General features: G+C 41.5%; 2 protein-coding genes across 2 annotated transcripts in view; one reads left to right on the top strand and one right to left on the bottom strand.

Annotated features, from left to right (window-relative positions):
• Positions 1 to 18550, bottom strand: part of NRG2 (neuregulin 2) — a 248202-nt gene that overhangs the window by 183194 nt on the left and 46458 nt on the right. The window lies entirely within an intron of this gene.
• Positions 13228 to 14622, top strand: LOC311624023 (general transcription factor II-I repeat domain-containing protein 2A-like). The gene is made up of 2 exons (XM_084886782.1): positions 13228 to 14377; positions 14460 to 14622. Exon 1 carries the CDS (start codon positions 13243 to 13245, stop codon positions 14371 to 14373), a length of 1131 nt encoding a protein of 376 aa, XP_084742908.1. The 5' UTR covers positions 13228 to 13242; the 3' UTR covers positions 14374 to 14377; positions 14460 to 14622.

The following is an 18550-nucleotide window of genomic DNA, read 5'->3' as shown; positions in this document are numbered from 1 at the left end:
TCCAGCCCCTGTGCTCGGCCCTGTCCCCGCCAGGAGAGCGCGGGGGATCTCAGCCCCGTCTTTGGGCAAAGAGTTGGGGCTACGTGGGTCTTGTCTTGGCATTGAGAACATCCAACGACGGTTGGTGATTGGAAGATGGTCCAGCCCCCCAAGACCTGGGCTCTCTCCAGCTACCAGGGGGGCCAGGCTGCAACCTCCTCTTTTTGTTTTGTTAATCCCCACGCGAGGAAATTTTTTTCCCCCATTGATTTTTAGAGAGAGCTTAAGGGTTGGGAAGGAGAGAGAGAGAGAGAGAGAGAGAGAGAGAGAGAGAGAGAGAGAGAGAGAGAGAGAAGAGAGAGAGAGAGAGAGAGAGAGAGAGAGAGAGAGAGAGAGAGAGAGAGAGAGAAACACTGATGTGAGAGACACATGGATGGGTTGTCTCCCACACTCGGCCCCAGTCACAGAGTCTGGGATGAACCTGCAACCCAGATACGTGCCCTTGACCCGGAACTGAACCTGCTATCCTTCAGTGCGCTCTAAACACGTACCACCACCAGCCAGGGCTGCAACTCCGTCTTTTAAAAAGCTGCGCCCTAAGGAGGTGGGGCTTTCCTGGAGCCAACCTGGGAGCTAGAGCAGGCTCATTTTCAAAAGTGTGGAGATTATAAGAAGCAGGAGAGTTCGCTCCACCAGAGTCAGTATCTGATTTTAAAAAGCAAGTCCACGATCTGTTCTCCTATCAGTACGGGTCCAGGAAGTTTTCCACACGCAGCTTATATGCTTGAAGGATGTGCAGCTCAGAACTCCGGGGAGGTTCTGGAGACTTTTATGTCAGGAGACTGGCCCGAGGAAGTCTGACTCAGGCTAGGACTGTCATTCTGGAAAGGGAGGACCTTTCCTCCTGCTAAGTCCTCACACTTAGCAAGCCCAAAGCCAGCTTCGTCTCTCCCACCCCACTCCAAATTCCCTGTCATTAGTCATGGCACCTTTTTATACTTGGCAACCCAATCTGTTCCAATAAATCCTTTATTCTTGTTTTTCCTCATCTAATCAATCACCAAATCCGTGGACTCTGCATTTTAAAAAATATCCTATTTATGTAGCTTCTCTCCAATCCTGCCATGAACACCGTAGGTCCAAGTGCGCATCATCTCTAACCTGGACTACTGCAAAGCCTCTTCGCCAGTTTCTACACCTCACTTCGTCACCCTCCTCCATCACCTACTGCCACATTATCACGTCACTGCCAGAGCGTGAATGTGACACGCTAATGCCTCTGCTCTCGGCAATAAAGTCCAGGCTCTTCAGCGTGACTCTTCCTGGGCTCTCCCCGCCTAACCAGATCCACACCCTGGAAGCCAAACATGTACCCTGACAACCCTGAGCACATGGCACTGTTTCTTGGTGTGCTTCTGCACGTAATGCCTCATGTCCAGGAAGTCTCACTTCCATCTCGTTCACCTAGAAAACTATTCTCTTTTTTTCCTTTTTAAAATTAAATCTTTAATTTTTTAATTTTAATTTCAGAGAAGAAGGGAGAGAGAGACAGAAACACTAATGATGAGAGAGAATCATTGATCAGCTGCTTCCTGCACACCCAACTCTGGAATTGAGCCTGCAACCCAAGTATGTGCCCTGACTGGGAAATGAACCCGTGACCTCCTGGTTCATAGGTTGATGCTCAACGAGTGAGCCACACCAGCCAGGAAATTAAATCTTTATGGTTAAAAGTATGACATATGTCCCCTTCTACCCCCCTCCCAAGGCCTTCACCACTCTATCGCCTGTGTCCATGCAGAAAACTATTCTTTCCCCAAGGCCCAGCTCAGCATTATATCTCACCCCTCCCTTCTATTTCCATACACATATATGAGGAGACTAATTCTTCCTCTTCCATGTTACCATGTGCCTCATACTGTACTTTAGGCAACTGTAGTTTATTTTTAAGCATCTACACTTTAAGCAACTGTACTTCAAACATACTATACATTAAGCATCAGACTTATACTGTACTTTAAGCAACTGTTAACCAGGCTGCATTTGACCCATCAGAATAGTCATCTTAACAGTGGGGACTAGGTCCTATTAGTCTTTGGATTCCTATCCAAAGGGACATCCAACACAGCTCCCGGCATAGAGTAACGAGGAGCAAACCTTTAGTGAACTGAAAATCAGCTCTTTTAAGGCACAGCCCATCTTGTTGGCCCCTTCACTGTCCCCTTTTCATTTCATAGGCCCCAGATCCTGTGCACCGCTATAAAGAAGACCCTAACTCCACCCTCTCAGTTTTTTAGTGGAAGAAATAGTCCCAGGGAGAAAAAGGGACTCACTCAAGATAACACACAGCCAAGACTGTCCTCAGTCTGTTTCTGAGACCAAAATAGTGGGGAAGAGCTTGTGCTCTGGGGTCAAGCAGAGATGGGCTTCAATCCAATTTTTTTTTTTTAATCTTAATAACATTGGAATGATTCTATTTCTCTCTCCAGGCCTGTTTCCTCACCCATATGGTAGAGGTAATAAGAGGATCTACTACATAAAGTTGGGGTTTTTTTGCTCATTATGTACATATTCAATGACTATCCAATACAATGGCCCCTCTGTGCCAAGCACAGTACTGCTCACTGTGTAGACTGCAGTGAAACCAAACTGACACTGTCTGCTCTCAAAGTTCATATTCTAGTTCAGAAGGCAGCAGTAAACAAGTAGATAAATAGGTAACTAACTTACTTAGAGTGATATGAGTTCTGAAGGAAATAAGCAGGATGAAATGATAGGGAATAATGGAAAGGGGAGAGGGCAGGTCTACTTGGATAAGGGAAGGCTACTATGAGGAGATAACATTTAAATTGAGAGGAAAAGGATTTGAAAGATGTAAATTATGTGAGATAAGTGTAAAGTGCTTAGAACAATGCCTGGTGCAGAGTAAGAACCAAAATTAGGGTTGAATATTATTGATACTTTACTTATACCAGTGATTGTCAATCTAAGAGCCGAGAATCGAAGTGGTGTGTAGTTATTGCACACTAGGACTATCTGTATGTTTAAAAATGTAATTCAGCCCTGTCTGGGTAGCCCAGTTGGTTAGAGTGTCAGCCCAATACGCCACAATTGTGGGTTTGATTCCCTGTCAGGGTCCCTACAAGAATCAACCAACGAATGTATAAGTAAGTGAAAACAAAACCTCTCTCTCTCTCTCTCCACCCCTCTCTCTAAAATCAATTTTAAAAATTATTTGTAAAAAAAGTGCAATGCAACTTTTCAATAGTAAATACCATTGGGAGGAATGAAAATACATATATATTCTTGCCTTAGCCAAATGGTTAAGTGATTAGAGCATTAGCCTTCACACCAAAAGGTCACAGGTTTGATACCTGGGCAAAGGCACATACCTGGGTTGCAGGCTCAATACCCAGCCCCAGTCTGGGCATGTGCAGGAGGCAGCAGATCAATATGTCTCACATCAATATTTCTCCCTCTATTTCTCTCTCTCTCCCCACTCCTCCCTTCTACTCTCTCTAAAAACAATAGAAAAATATCCTTAGGCCTTAATTGGTTTGACTCAGAGTATAGAATGTTGGCCTGCAGACTGAAAGGTCCCAGGTTCAATTCTGGTCAAGGGCCTTTACCTTGGGATGTGCAAGAGGCAGCTGATAGATGTTTGTCTCTCATCAATGTTTCAAAGTCTCTATCCCTTTCCCTTCCTCTCTGTAAATAAATAAATAAATAAATAAATAAATAAATAAATAAATCTTACCTAATAATAGAGAAACATGTAAATTGACCATACCTCCACTACACCCACAACTAATCAGATTGAGTATGCAAATCAACCGAACAAAGATGTCAGTTAATTTGCATATATACCTGGGTCCTGGGAACCTCCTTGGCACCCAGATCACTCCCAGCCGGCCATTGGGCAGAGGCTTTAGGCTTGGGAAGTGGCCAAGCCTGGGATCGAAGGGAATGGAGGGAAAATCAATGGAAACATATCCTCAGGTGAGGATAAAAAGGAAAATAAAGAAATGTCATATCCTATGAAAGACACATCTTGAAAATGCTTTAAGAAAGTTGTCATTTTTTTCATGGTGAAGGGACTGGAGTCCATGTTGATGAAAATACCTTGGCAGCTTCGGTGACTGGCAGTGGCTGCAGCAGCAGGGTGATGGGGTTGGCGCCTTTCCCTGATCAGCCCAGTTGCCAGAAGGCTAGACTGCGACTTAGGTCTGCTCCCAATGGAGCCATCAGTAGGAGCCCTGAGGGCTCCCAGTTTGTGAGAGGGCAGGCTGGGCTGAGGGACCCCTCCCCAGTGCATGAATTTCGTGTACCGAGCCCCTAGTATGTGTGTGTGTGTGTGAACACATACATATGCACACACACACTTTCCATAAGCAGCAGTGACAGCAGGAACCACAGGGCAAAAGTTCATGCTCTCTCGAACCTCTGACACTGCCTTCCATCCCTAACCATCCCTTTAAAAAAAAAAAAAAAAGAAAGAAAGAAAAGAAAAGAAAAATATCCTTGGGGTGGAGATTTAAAAAACAAACAAACAAACAAACATATTTTTGCCCTGGCAGATTTTGAGCATCAAACCTGCCCACTGAAGGGTTGAATCAAGGTCCCATACCAATTGATGTGTCTCTCTCACATTGATGTTTCTCTCTTTCTCTCTTTCTCTCTTTCTCTCTCTCTCTTCCTCCCTCCTACTCTCTCTAAAATAGGCAATGGAAAAAAATATCTTCAGGTGATGATTTACAAAAACAAACAAAACAAAACGAAAATCATTCTCTCTCTCTTCTTTTCCATTTTAAAGTATAACAAGACACTGTCTAGTATGAAGAAGACTGAATCAAGATGAAGCAGTGTCAAGATACGTTACCATTTTTGTCTTTTTAAAAATATATAAATATTGGCAGAGCATAGATTACCTTTGAAAAGACAGCAGTAATCGAACAATAGTTGGCTCTGGAATGAGGAATGGGGTACAAGAAGGATGCTTTTCATGGTATTCGCTTTTGAAACTTGTAAATTTACCCAGTTAAAAAAATTTTTAAAGAAAAAAATTTTTAAAAGGGGGTTCTCTAAATTTACTGTAGCTTAATTTTTATCTTGTCTTTTCTTAATCATAAGCAATATTTTCTAATTAAAAGAAAGAGAGGAAAAGCTACTTTTAAAAGTAAAACTATTTTCAAGGGATTCCTTAATTTTTTTTTTTTTACCTTAAAAAAAGATTGGCTCAAGTTTGGCTCAGTGGATAGAATGTTGGCCTGTGAACTGAAGGGTTGCAGGCTCGATCTCCAATAGGGGGCGGGGCGTGCAGGAAGCAGCCGATCAATGATTCTATCTCATCATTAATGTTTCTATCTCTTTCTATCCCCCTCTACCTTCCTCTCTGAAATCAATAAAAAAATATATGTTTAAAAAAATAAGATTCTAATGCTTAAAAGGGTTGGGAATTATTTCACAATAATTTTATCTTCTTTAGCATGCAAAATAATTGATAATAAAAATAGTAATAACTACCATATATTAGTGGCCTATTGTGTCTATATTTCCATTACTCAGTGACATTGCACTTCACAAATTGAAGAGACTTCTGGAAGTTTAATAACTTGACCAAATGTCAGAATTGGGATTCCCATTTAGGCTTGCCCATTGTTGAAATGCTTACTTTGTGCACCAGCAAGTCTCTGAATGAGAGGCATCTCTCAGCCTCTCTTTCATTGTTATTTGAGAGGTCTCTAATCTCTCCAAACTACTTCCACCAACGTCAGACTATTTGAAATTTACAGCACTCGAGAGCAAGTGGTATAAGCACCATTTTACAAAAAGATGAAGAAAATTGAGACACTCAGAGAATTTAAATGACTTTCCAAAGAACACAAAACTAGTGATTTATCACAAACTCAAGCTCACACTTTTTGAGGTTTATCTCTCTATTATTTATTCATTTTAATTAATCTAGCCTTATTAAGGTTTGATTGACAAGATTGTAATTTATTTTAAAATAAGTCTATTTCAGAATGTCTAAGGCTTATGAAGGAAATGCAAGTTAACACATTAGCACAAATAACCTAGGTACAGCTCAGCTCTGTTTTCATTCACAGATTGCCTTCCATGAATATTTTTATGGTGAAAAGTCATGATTTTGCTACTGAGTCCTGCACATTGTGCTTTGATTCATCTTTCTTCTGAGCTAATCAGAGTCCGAGGATGCCCTCTGGGACATTGCACAAAATATGGGACACTTCACAAATTTGCCTGTCATCCTCATGTAAGGGCCTTGCTAATTTTCTCTATATTGTTCCAATTTTAGTATATGTGCTGCAGAAGTGAGCATGTTAATTAACATACCCATCACCTCATATATTTATCTTTGTGTGTGTGTGTGTGTGTGTGTGTGAACACTTAAGTTCTGCTCCCTTAGCAAATTTCAGTTACATAGTACTAGAGGCCCAGTGCACAAGGATTCATGCACGGGTGGGGTCCTTCTGCCTGGCCTTTGGGGATTGGGCTGAAACCGGCTCTCCAACATCCCCTGAGGGGTCCCGGATTGCAAGAGGGCACAGGCCAGGCTGAGGGGCCTCTATTATGCATGTAAGATCTTTGGTTAATGTCTTCCCACCCTCCCCTCTCCCCCCTTCCCTCTGAGATTTATTAGTCTGTTCCATGTTTCCATGCCTGTGCATTGAGTGTCTGTCCCCTGGTGGTCAGTGTGTATCATAGCTACCGATCTGCTGAGCTTAAGTGACCACTGCGGGACACACACACACACACACACACACACACACACACACTCAGGGAGCAGGCCTAAGCCGGCAGTTGGACATCCTTAGTGCTGGCATAGAAACAGAGACTAGAAAATTTGTATCCTTTTACCAAATTCTCCCCCTTCTCCCACTCCTAAAATCCTGGTAACCACCAATCTAGTCTCTGTTTCTATGACATTGTTCCACCACTACCGCCATGAGCCACTTCTGGCTGAGTCGTGCTACCCCAGTGGGAGGTGGGAGCACACTGACCATCAGGGGGCAGTTCCTGCCTTGAGCATCTGCCCCATGGTGGTCAGTGCGCATCATAGCGACCAGTTGTTCCACCACCAGGCCAAAACTGGCTTTCTGATATCCCCTGAGGGGTTCTGGATTGTCAGAGGGTGCAGGTCAGGCCAAGGGACCCCCACTGAGTGCATAAATTTGTGCACCAGGGAGGGTCAAGGGAGGTTGGTCATCTGGGGAGGGACTGTGAAAAGGCTCCAGGAGTGTTTAGCCCATCTTGCTCAGTCCTGATTGGCCAGACCCAAGCAGCAAGCTAACCTACTGGTTGGAGCATCTGCCCCCTGGTGGTCAGTGCACATCATAGTGAGGGGTTGAGTAGCCTTAGCATATCATTAGCATATTATGCTTTTATTGGTTTAATGGATGACTGGACAACTGGACATTTAGCATATTAGGCTTTTACGATATAGGATCATTATCAACTATAGTCACTATGTTATACTTTAGATCTTAAGAGTTTAATCATTTTACAACTGAAAATTTGTATCCTTTTACCAAATTCTCCCCTTCTCCCACTCCCCAAATCCTGGTAACCACCAATCTAGTCTCTGTTTCTATGACATTTTTTTTAGGTTCCACATATAATAATACCATGCAGTATTTGTCTTTCTCCACCTGGAGATATATATATATATATATATATATATATATATATATATATATATATATATATATATATATATAAAATCACATCCATTATTACCCATTCATCTATTGATGGCTACCTAAGTTCTTTCCATACCTTGACTATTTTGAATAACATTTGATGAACATGGGAGTATAGAAATCTCTTCGAGATAATGATTTTGTTTCCTTTGGATCAAGTTCACACTTTTGAACAGAACCACCCACAGAAATGGAAGCCAGACCTGTTCACTACCCACTATGGTTCCCCACAAGTTTGTGAAAAGAAGTGGTTCATGGTAGCAGTGGGCTGTGCCACCATGTAATAATCACTGAGAACAAAAACAGAAGTTGACAGAATGGTATAGACATTTTTGAATTCAAGATAGAACACCCACATAAAAAGCTTGGCTTCTTCTCCCAGATCCCTCCCACACGAGATGGACTTCCTCCAGCTTCAGCCAATTCAGTGGCCAGAAATGGCCACCGGACCTAGTTACATGACCGACTACATCCAGGAGAACTGGCCCCTTAGGGAGATGTGTAAGGCCTTTCTGTGGTCAAAGAGCCTCACAAATCAAGCCAAACACTTTGCAGGACAGTCTCGTTTTCAGAAGAAAGCCATTTTGCAAACTTATTTTTTTCTCTCCTTTTGAGGTCTGTTTTCTAAATTTGGCTTCCAGAGTCACTCTCGGGTTCTGTGTGGTTAATTTCTTTTCCTCCAAGGGTTTTTCAAGCAAGGAACTAAGTAGAAACCAGATACTGAGAATCTGAGGATATTAGCACTGGGAAGGATGTCAGCATCACTGTGGCCTGATGCCCTCCTTTCACAGAGGAAGACATGGAGACCTTGGAGATTTTTGATTTGCTCAGGGTCAAACAGCACTAGTGCTTTTTTGTCTACCTTTTAAAATCCTGGCTCTACCTCTACTGGAACGTGGCTGGGGCAAGTCACTTTACCTTTGTAAGCTGTAGTTTCCTTCTCTGACACAACTGGGTAATAATAGTTCTACCTCTTACTAAGAGGGGTTCTGTGAGGATTCAGGGAGATAATTCATGCAGTGCCTGGCACAAAGTAACGGGCTGAGTGTAGGCAGTGGACTCAAACTGCCTACCTCTGAATTCCAGTCCTGCCACTTGCATAAGTGATATTTGGCCTAATTACTTCACTTTTCTGTCTTGGTTTGCTCAACTGAATAAAATGAGTAAAGCGATCATAGTTTCTACTTTATCAAAATTGTTGTGAGTCTTAAATAAAATAATATATATAGCCCACTTAGAATAATGCTTGGCACATCTTAGCTATTATTAGTCTGACTAGAATAACCAATTTTCTTAGTTTCAGTAGCCATACTTTACCCCAAAGTCAGCAGTTTTAAAACTACCCATTTTCATAGGTTTCGAACACATGCTAAAATTCTTAAGAGTAGAACCTGATGACCTACTTTAGATTAAAAAAAGAAAAGTCATATCACTGGTAGTCCCTGCTCCCAATTAAGAGAGGGCCTGATTCAGTAATTTACGGCCTACAGCTATGTCAGGAGTCCAAGAGCTTCCAACTCCCCGATTTGCTGAAAAGGGCAATAGCCCCTCTGTCTGAGTTGTTCCATCTGGTATAATAATACTTATTTCTTTGTAAAGGGCTTTGAGACCTTTGGATGAAAAGTGCTATGCAAGCACAAACTGTTATCTCTTTTCCAGATATCACTTAGATACAAACCCAGAAGCTCCCGAAAACAGACCGCTGCAGAAGTACAATCTGGACGTAGACAGATCTTCCTGAGTATCACAATCAGATCACACACTCAAGCTTCACGCCATCACCAGTTTTCTTTTACATGTCATAGCGTATCTGATTTGGACTGAGAGTAAAAAATAAGATGTCTAACATTTGGTGTCTAACATTTAAAGGTTTTTCCTCCCTCTGTTTTCCTGATTTGTGTATTTGGAATTCTCTCCTGAGGTCAATGGGAACTTTGAGGTTGATTCAACTCTGGGGGCGTGAAGCAGGACAAAAAGAAATTATTCTCTTATTACTAAACCCTCGTCTCTCTCCTCTTTCTTCTCACTTTGTGTATCCAATTCAATCTTGTTTCTATCTCATAATTTCTAGTTTACGTGCGTTCTTTTTCATCTGCTTTCTAGACACTTACAATATCAGCCACGGTCAATTTTTTTTTAAGATTTTCCTTTTCCTGCATTTGTTTTTACAATTCAGAAATTTAGTTATTCATTCTACCAGAAAGAATTTCTTGAAAGCCTACTATGCATACTGACACAGATGCTAAAGAAATAATAGGCATGGTTCCTGCTAGAGCTAAAATCTAGGCAAAATTAAGAGTCAGGAGCTATTACTAGATTTGCCTGCCCTGGACCTCCCACCCACCCCCAATACTTTTCCCGTTAATATCATCTCTCCCATTTGCCTCTGAGACTCAGTGTTTCACTGTCCTCTCAGCTCTCCCAATTATGAGAGCAGGAAACATGACAGCCCTGCAAATACTAGGTTCTCAATGCCTTAGTTTCTAAGACATTCCAAAATAAAGTTATTTATTCCAGAAATAGTTTTATTCATTCTTCCTTTTAAAGAATCCATTTGATTAATATTTATTTTGCAGTTTATCACTCTAAACTATTTTTAGTGCCTACTCTGGACCAAGCTTTTTATACCAGATGCTGAGAATGCAAGAGCAAATAAGACACACGAGGCCCCCATCTTGAACAGCTTACACTCTTAAGGGCAGACAGACACAAAAAAGGAAATGAATACATAAAACATTTCAGTAAAAGGAAGGAGGAAAGCATGTGTATGATCAGATTGAAAGTGACTAGGACAGAATGACACTGGCAAGGATGGTCTCTCTAAGGAGGCAATAATTGAGCTGAGGTCTGAAGGATGAAGAGGAGTTAGCCACACAAATCTGGGAGCAGAACAGCTGAGGCAGAGAAAAAAATTCCAAGAGAAGGCCTGAGGCAATATCAAACTAGACATCAAAGTACGGGGGGAAAAAAGGCCAGTGAGGCTGGAGATTGTTATAACAAGGGGAAAGATTGGCATGGAATGGGATTAGGGAGATAAGTAAAGATCAGATTTATGCTGAGCCTGGCAAGCTATGGCAAATTTTGATTGTATTCCAAATACAAGGGGAAGTCACTGGATGGTTTAAGTAGAAATAATTAAGGTCTGGTTTATATTTAAGAGATCAGCCTTGCCGAAACCGGTTTGACTCAATGGATAGAGCATCGGCTTAGAGATTGAAGGGTCCTGGGTTCGATTCCGGTCAAGGGCATGTACCTTGGTTGCAGGCATATCCCCAGTAGGGAGTGTGCAAAAGGCAGCTGATCGATGACTCTCTCTCATCGATGTTTCTAACTCTCTATCTCTCTCCCTTCCTCTCCGTACAAAATCAATAAAATATATATTTTTTAAATGCTATAAATAAATAAATAAATAAAAGAGATCAGCCTTAGCCAGTGTTGGTAAGTGGTTAGAGCATCCACCCTGGCACTGAAGGTTCAATTCCCTATCAAGGGCACATACCTTAGTTGAAGGTTCCATTCTTAGCCCCTGAAGGAATGGTTGCAAGAGGCAATCAATCTATCCATGTGTTTCTCTCTTCTCCCCTCCCTCCCCCCGCCTTCCTCCCCATCCCCACCCTCTCCTGGTACAAAAGCGGAAGCAAAGAGAGCAGTTAGGAAGCTGTTATAGTAGTCTGGGCAGGAGGTGACAGTGGTTTAGACTGAGGTAGTGTCACTGGAGAGGAAGAAGAATAGGTAGAATTTAAGGTATAATTTGAAGATGGAACTAACCAACCAAGATTGGATCAAGTGGGTAAAGGAAGTAGAGTGATCAAGGATAACTCAATTTTTTATTTGGGCAACTGGACAGGTGATGAACCCATTCACTGAAATGAAAAACTTACTAAGTAACATAATGAGGCTAAGGGTTATAGGAAATTCATTTTGGGCGTGCTAATACTGAGATACCTGTTAGACATTTAAATGGAAATTTAAGTACCAGCTGGAGATGTAAGTCTAGACTTCAAAGGAGAGGTCAGAGTTAGAGGTCTAAATTTGGGAGTCAACATATAGATGATATTTAAAATTATGAAACTGGATAAGATGATGAAAAGAGAAAGTTGATAAGGAAGAGGATCTGGAACAGCACTGTATAATAGAAATATATGTGAGCCACATATGTAATTTTGAATTTTCTAGTAGCCACATAAAAAAGGTAAAAAGATGCCTAGCTGGCATGGCTCAGTGGTTGAGCATTGACCTATGAACTAGGAGGTCACAGTTCAATTCTTGGTCAGGGCACATGCCCGTGTAACAGGCTCAATCCCCAGGGTGGGGCGTGCAGGAGGCAGCTGATCAATGATTTTCTCTCATCGCTGATGTTTCTGTCTCTCTCTCCCACTTCCTTCCTCTCTGAAATCAATAAAAAAAATTTTTTTAAAGGTAAAAAGAAACAGATGAAATGAATTTTAATTTTAATAACATAATATATCCAAATATTATTTCAAAATATAATTATATGAAAATTTTAATGAGATATTTTCTATTCTTTTTAAAATATATTTTTATTGATTTTGAAAGAGAGAAAAAAAGAGAGGGAGAGAGAGAGAGAAACATCGATGTGAGAGTGAAACATCGATTGGCTGCCTCCTACATGCCCTCTACCAGGGATCAAGCCTGCAACCTGGACATGTGCCCTGGCCAGGAATTGAACCAAGAACCTTTTGGTGCATAGGACAATGCTCAACCAATTGAGCCACACTAGCCAGGGCTTATATATATATATATTTTTGAAACTAAGTCTTTGAGATTCAGAGTATATTTTATGCTTACAGCATATCTCATTTCAAATTAGCACATTTCAAGTGGTCAATAGCCATTCATATACAATGCAAGTCTGGATCTTAACCTTGGGCCCACCCAACATTTATAGGTTTAATAAAGGCGGAGGAGTTGGGAAAGGAGACTGTAAGAATGGTATTGTGAAAGCCAAGAAAAGAAAGCATTTTTAAGAGACTTGTGAAGAGGAAAGGAGAAAGAGAGAGAGAAACATTGATGGGAAAGAGAGAAACATCTCTCAGTTGCCTCCTAGAGAAAAAAAGAAAAACTACTCCAAGAATCAGCACTGCCAAAATTCTGCATCTTGATTTTTGATATAAGCATACCTGTTTCATACCTGCCTTGCAATCTGGCTGAGATTCAGAGGTGGGCCAGGTGTGGGCCTTGGCTGGACAATGTTTTTAAAATTCCTTTCCTGAGCCGAAACCGGTTTGGCTCAGTGGTAGAGCGTGGGTCTGTGGACTGAAAGGTCCCAATTCGATTCTGGTCAGGAGCATGTTCTCTGGTCAGGAGCATGTACGTTGGTTGCGGGCACATCCCAAGTGTGGGGTGTGCAAGAGGCAGCTGGTCGATGTTTCTCTCTCATCGACGTTTCTAGCTCTCTATCCCTCTCCCTTCCTCTCTGTAAAAAATCAATAAAAATTCGTTTGCTATGCTGACGAAAAGACAAAAGAAGTACTAGTTGGAGGTGGGCGTGGTCAAGGGAGAGTTTTTACCAAAACCGGAGATGCTAGAGCAGGTGTCGGCAACCTGTGGCTCCAGAGCCACATGCGGCTCTTTTGAAGCATTGCTGCGGCTCCCAGCAGGGCTGACACTAGCAGGGCCGATAGCAGGGGGCGGGAGGGGAGCTGTATCACTTAAGATAATGGCAAAGGATTTAAACCACTGCCAGTTCTGTTTGCTATTGGATGAGGTGGAAAGCATATATTCTGACCTCCTGCTCCACAACAAGGTCCAGTGGCTGTCCAGAGGCGAGGTGCTAAAACGCTTTGTCGCATGTTTGGAAGAAGTAAAAACTTTCCTGGCCAGCAAAGAGCTCACCTTTGCTGAGCTGGAACAACCAGAGTGGCTGGAAAAATTACATTTTATGGTAGACATGACAGCACATCTAAACACACTAAATACAACCCTTCAGGGGAAAGGAGGCACAGCCCTGCACATGCTGGAGGAGGTTTTGGCATTCGAGCGGAAGTTGACAGTGTTTGTCAAAGATTTACAGAGAGGTACACTGTCTCACTTTTCCTCTTTGAGAAAGTTCAAACAAAGTCATGATACGATAAATTTGGAATATTTGAAGTCTGCAATCACCACAATGCAAAGTTCGTTTGGGAAACAATTCTGTGAGTTCAGAGAGGAAAAAACCACATTATCCTTCCCTGTCACTCCCCTGGCAATCGATCCATCCCTATTGAATATGACTGCATTTGCAGGTGTAAGTCAACCTGATCTTGAGATGGAACTGGCCAATATAGCCGACAAAGATATATGGGTGTCCAAGTTCAAATTCTTGACCAATACTCTTGAGGATGTTGCCCGTCAGAAGGCCATTTTGGCTCAGAATCTTAAATGGAGTGATATTGAAAACCTTCCCAAACAGGACAAACTTGTATTCGAAACATGGAATGCCATCCCCAACACTTATATAAACATGAAAAAGTATGCATTTGGAGTCCTGTCGATCTTCGGCTCCACATATGTATGTGAGCAGGTCTTCTCCAACATGAACTATATTAAAAACAAACATCGATTACGCCTCACAGATGACAACTTGCAAGCCTGTGTGAAAATGAAGGTAACGTCTTACAGCCCTGATGTGCTGACACTGTGCACTGAGGTTCAGGAGCAAAAATCCCATTAACCAGGTAAATTAAATATTTTAATTAGCTATTAATTTGCAAAAATATATTTTACATTGTTAAGTGAAAAAGTCCTTTTTTTCTTCAGATTGACAGCTAACTGCACGATTCGGTATATAGCATTAAGGTAAGAAACAACATATGCAGTGTTATATTTGTTTTAAATGTCGCAATGGTTTTGCGGCTCCCAGGTTTTTTTTTTTCCTTCAGAAACAGGTCCAAGTGGCTCTTTATGTCTTAAAGGTTGCAGACCCCTGTGCTAGAGCATGCCTGTATGCAAATGAGGACGTTCAGTAAGAAGGAAGAAAGAATTGTGGGAGAAAGGAGATAAATGAAGAGGGAAGCCCCTCAAAGGACAAGAGGGGCCCTGGCTGGTGCGACTCACTTGGTCACCAAAAGGTCACCTGTTTGAAGGTTTCGGCTTCAATCCCCAGTTGGGTGTGTAAGGGAGGGAACTGATCATGCTTCTCTCACATATATATGTTTCTTTTTACCTCTCTCTCTAAAATCAATAAAAACATACATTTTTTTTAAAAATAGAGAATGGGAAAAAGGAGTATATAGATAGAGGGGCTGAAAAAGGATTCTTAACAGGAAGAAAAAGAATAAATACAATATCAGAATAGATACAGATTAATTTATAGCATAACAGGAATTTTCATTTTTACACAAGACTGAAGCCAAATAAGAAATAGATAGATAGATATAGATATTCCACTTTATGTAAATAATTGTCCAGTAACTATGTGACAAACAGAACCAAAAAAAGGGGCATAATAGAAATGCAAGCCAGAAAGAAAAAAAAAAAGAGGGGGGTAGTATGCATATGAGAAACCACTCTTTTTCTTTCTTTAAAAAATTTGATGAATATAAGTCTATACTTTTTCAGGGTCTGGAATGTTGGTGTCCACCCTCCAAGGTATCCCTTTCTTTGGATCATGTTGCCTAAAAAACCGATTTAGTAATCACAAATTGCTTGTGATCAGAGTCTTAGGGCAAAGGGAATGAATAACCTTGAGGTCATTTCATTCAAGAGCTAAAAAAAAGCCCGATGAACTATCTCTGATACACATAATAGGGACAAATGTCTGCCACATTCAGAGTCTCTTTCCCCTGAATAGTGTTGGAAACAGAGCAATAAAATATCCCCATCCAATTTTGGGACAATCTACCTGAGGCCTATTTAGTTTTATATCTATTTGGAAGTATTGGCCTCTTCCATGCCTTTAAGAAATGTAAAAGACTGCGAGAAGGAAAATATACCAAGGCAGGAGCCTAATGGAAACCATTTCCTGAAAATAACTTACTAAAGGGACTGTTCACAAGAATGTGAGCAGAGTTCAAGGAAACAAATATGTAGAGGCACCCAGGGGCTCACAAGAATTTGTCAAAACGTAGGTCCCTAGACAAAGAAGGCGTCACGGGTCCCAGTGTGTGCTGGAGCCACGGCGCTGTGGGGCTGTCAGGCAGCTATTGCAAGAGCATGGCACCAAAGAGGGGGGCCTGCCCAGGCTGGGAAGGTATGAGGGAGAGGTCAATTGGGGGAAAGGGAGACATATGTAAAACTTTAGACAATAAAACACACACACACACACACACACACACACACACACACCAAAGTGGGGGGGAAGGACGAAGAATAAATATACCAATCTCTCTTCCTGCTCTTCCTTCTACCCCTGTGCCACCCTCCTGTGAACCTATTGGAAGTTAGAGGGCGAGGGAACCCAGTGATGTAACCGACGGAGGTCAGTGCTCCAGGATTCAGAGCGGAAAGGGTGCAGAGTGAATCTGGGGGGTGGGGACAGGTGAGGGCAGGCAAGCAGAGTATAATTAACAGGAAGATAAGATATCTGTACATGAAAAAAATTAAATAGGGATATCAGCTATGGACTCTCTGTGGAGCTATATGTGATAGCGATGAGGTGAGGGGGAGGGAAAGCAGGGGAAGTTGAATAAAACTAGCTAATTCACAGTAAGACTGTAACTCTTGCTGAAACCGGTTTAGCTCAGTGGATAGAGCTTCAGCCTGCAGACTGAAAGGTCCCAGGTTTGATTCCAGTCAAGGGCATGTACCTTGGTTGCGGGCACATCCCCAGTAGGGGGATGTGCAGGAGGCAGCTAATCGATGTTTCTCTCTCATCGATGTTTCTAACTCTCTATCCCTCTCTCTTCCTCTCTGTAGAAAATTAATAAAACATATATTTTTAAAAAAAGACTGTAACTCTTAGCTTTCATTAATCTTTCTTACTACACCAGAGATTTGGAGGAGGGGGGTTGATTATTTTGTGTTTTGTTTATTAAAGGAAAGGTTTTTTTAAAAAAAAAAAAAATATATATATATATATATATATATATATATATATATATATATATATATTTTTTTTTACTGATTTTTTACAGAGAGGAAGGAAGAAAGGGAGAGGGAGAGGGAGAGAGAGCTAGAAACATTGATGAGAGAGAAACATCGATCAGCCGCCTCCCCCCACCTCCCCACCAGCACCTCTGAGAATGTGCCCGCAACCAAGCTACATGCCCCAGACCAGAATCAAACCTGGGACCCTCAGTTCGCAGGCCTACGCTCTACCCACTGAGCCAAACCAGTTTCGGCTAAAGGAAAGGTTTTATTTTACCTTTTTTTATGTACAAGGCAAAATTTTTGTTTGGCTTTTTAAGTAAAGGAATCCTGTGCTGATTTCTGTAACATATTACCCTTGGTCCTACTATTCCCACCTTGTCTATGTGCACTGTTGGAAAGAGGCCTAAACCTCCAGGATACACTGGCTTACTGAAGCTTACAGTTAGACAAAAGCCTAATGCAGACCCTCTGTCACTAAATGGACACAATCTAACAGAAGAGCAGCTTTCCGGGGAAGAAGGCAGCCTCTGAAGTCAGGCTGTGCGGGTTTAAACGCTCGCTCTACCAGGTACTAGCTGTACAGCCTTGGGTAGGTTACTCCTCTTGTCCTCCGTGTCATGTGAAAAATGGTGACAATGACAATACTTATTCCATAGGGTCATTTTGTGAGGAGTACATAACATACTTCACATAAAGTACTTAAGATACTGTCCGGCATGTGCATGTGGTAAATGCTTAAGAAATCTTATTATTAATAAAGCCAATGTTTTAATTCCAAAGTATTCTATGTCAACTTGATTTCTCTTTAATAACCTTATCTTGGTCTTCTCTCTACATTTTTAGATTCTCCTCTCTCTCTCTCTCTCTCTCTCTCTCTCTCTCTCTCTCTCTCCCACAGACACACACACACACACACACACACACACACACACACAAAGTCACATATACAGGGAGGGAGGGAGGGAGAGAGAGAGAGAGAGAGAGAAAATAGTGAAGTTCTCATTTATACCAAAAACATATGGATACTTTTAAATTCATTCATGTACTCATATATTAACTGAGTAGCTATTGTGTTTCAGATACTAGACTAGGTACTAGATATAATAAAAAGGTGAGAATACAAACAAACACAACCCTTGCCCCTAAGAAACTTGTGTTCCAATGAGGCAGACAGACATTAATCAAATTGCTACAAATAAAAACTGTATGGTAGGGCAATGCCCATTGGTGAATTAGAATATTGAAGTTCAGTTTTTTTCAAATTCTACAGAAAAGAAGATGAGCAGAATTCTAGTGAGCTACAAGTGAGACATCAGGCTGCTGTGCTGTTACTCATATGTAACTATTTAAATTTTAATTGTAAGCAATAAAACAAAATAAAATTGAAAATTCTGTTCCTCGTTTGCACTAGCCACATTTCAAGTGCTCAGTCACCATATGTGACTAGAGGCTGCTGTTTTAAGCAGCGAAAATATGGGTGATTTCCATCATTGTACGGAATCATTGGGAGCTTCAAATAGGAAGGGAATTCCCAAGGTCTGGAAAGGGGAGGTTGTGATTAAAAGCAGGCAAAGTGCTGTACAATACAGAAGCCCTGGCAGATATTAAGTTTTCCAAAAAGGAGATATAATTTCTAGTAGACACAGGGGCACAAGTATAACACAATGTTTACGAGATCACATGGATTGGTTCCCTTACCAACCACATCCTCACCAAAACGACATTTCCAATGGAACTTTATATTTCGTTTCAGATATTTTTTAGTTTGCAATGTTGTGATATAAGTCCTGGGAAAACAGAAGTCTCTTAAAGTGAATTAC

Source organism: Pipistrellus hanaki (genome assembly GCF_964339955.1).
Source record: "Pipistrellus hanaki genome assembly, chromosome: 5".
Classification (NCBI taxonomy): Eukaryota; Metazoa; Chordata; class Mammalia; order Chiroptera; family Vespertilionidae; genus Pipistrellus; species Pipistrellus hanaki.
The sequence above is the reverse complement of the archived record's forward strand: the minus strand, read 5'-3'. Positions and strand labels throughout refer to the sequence as shown.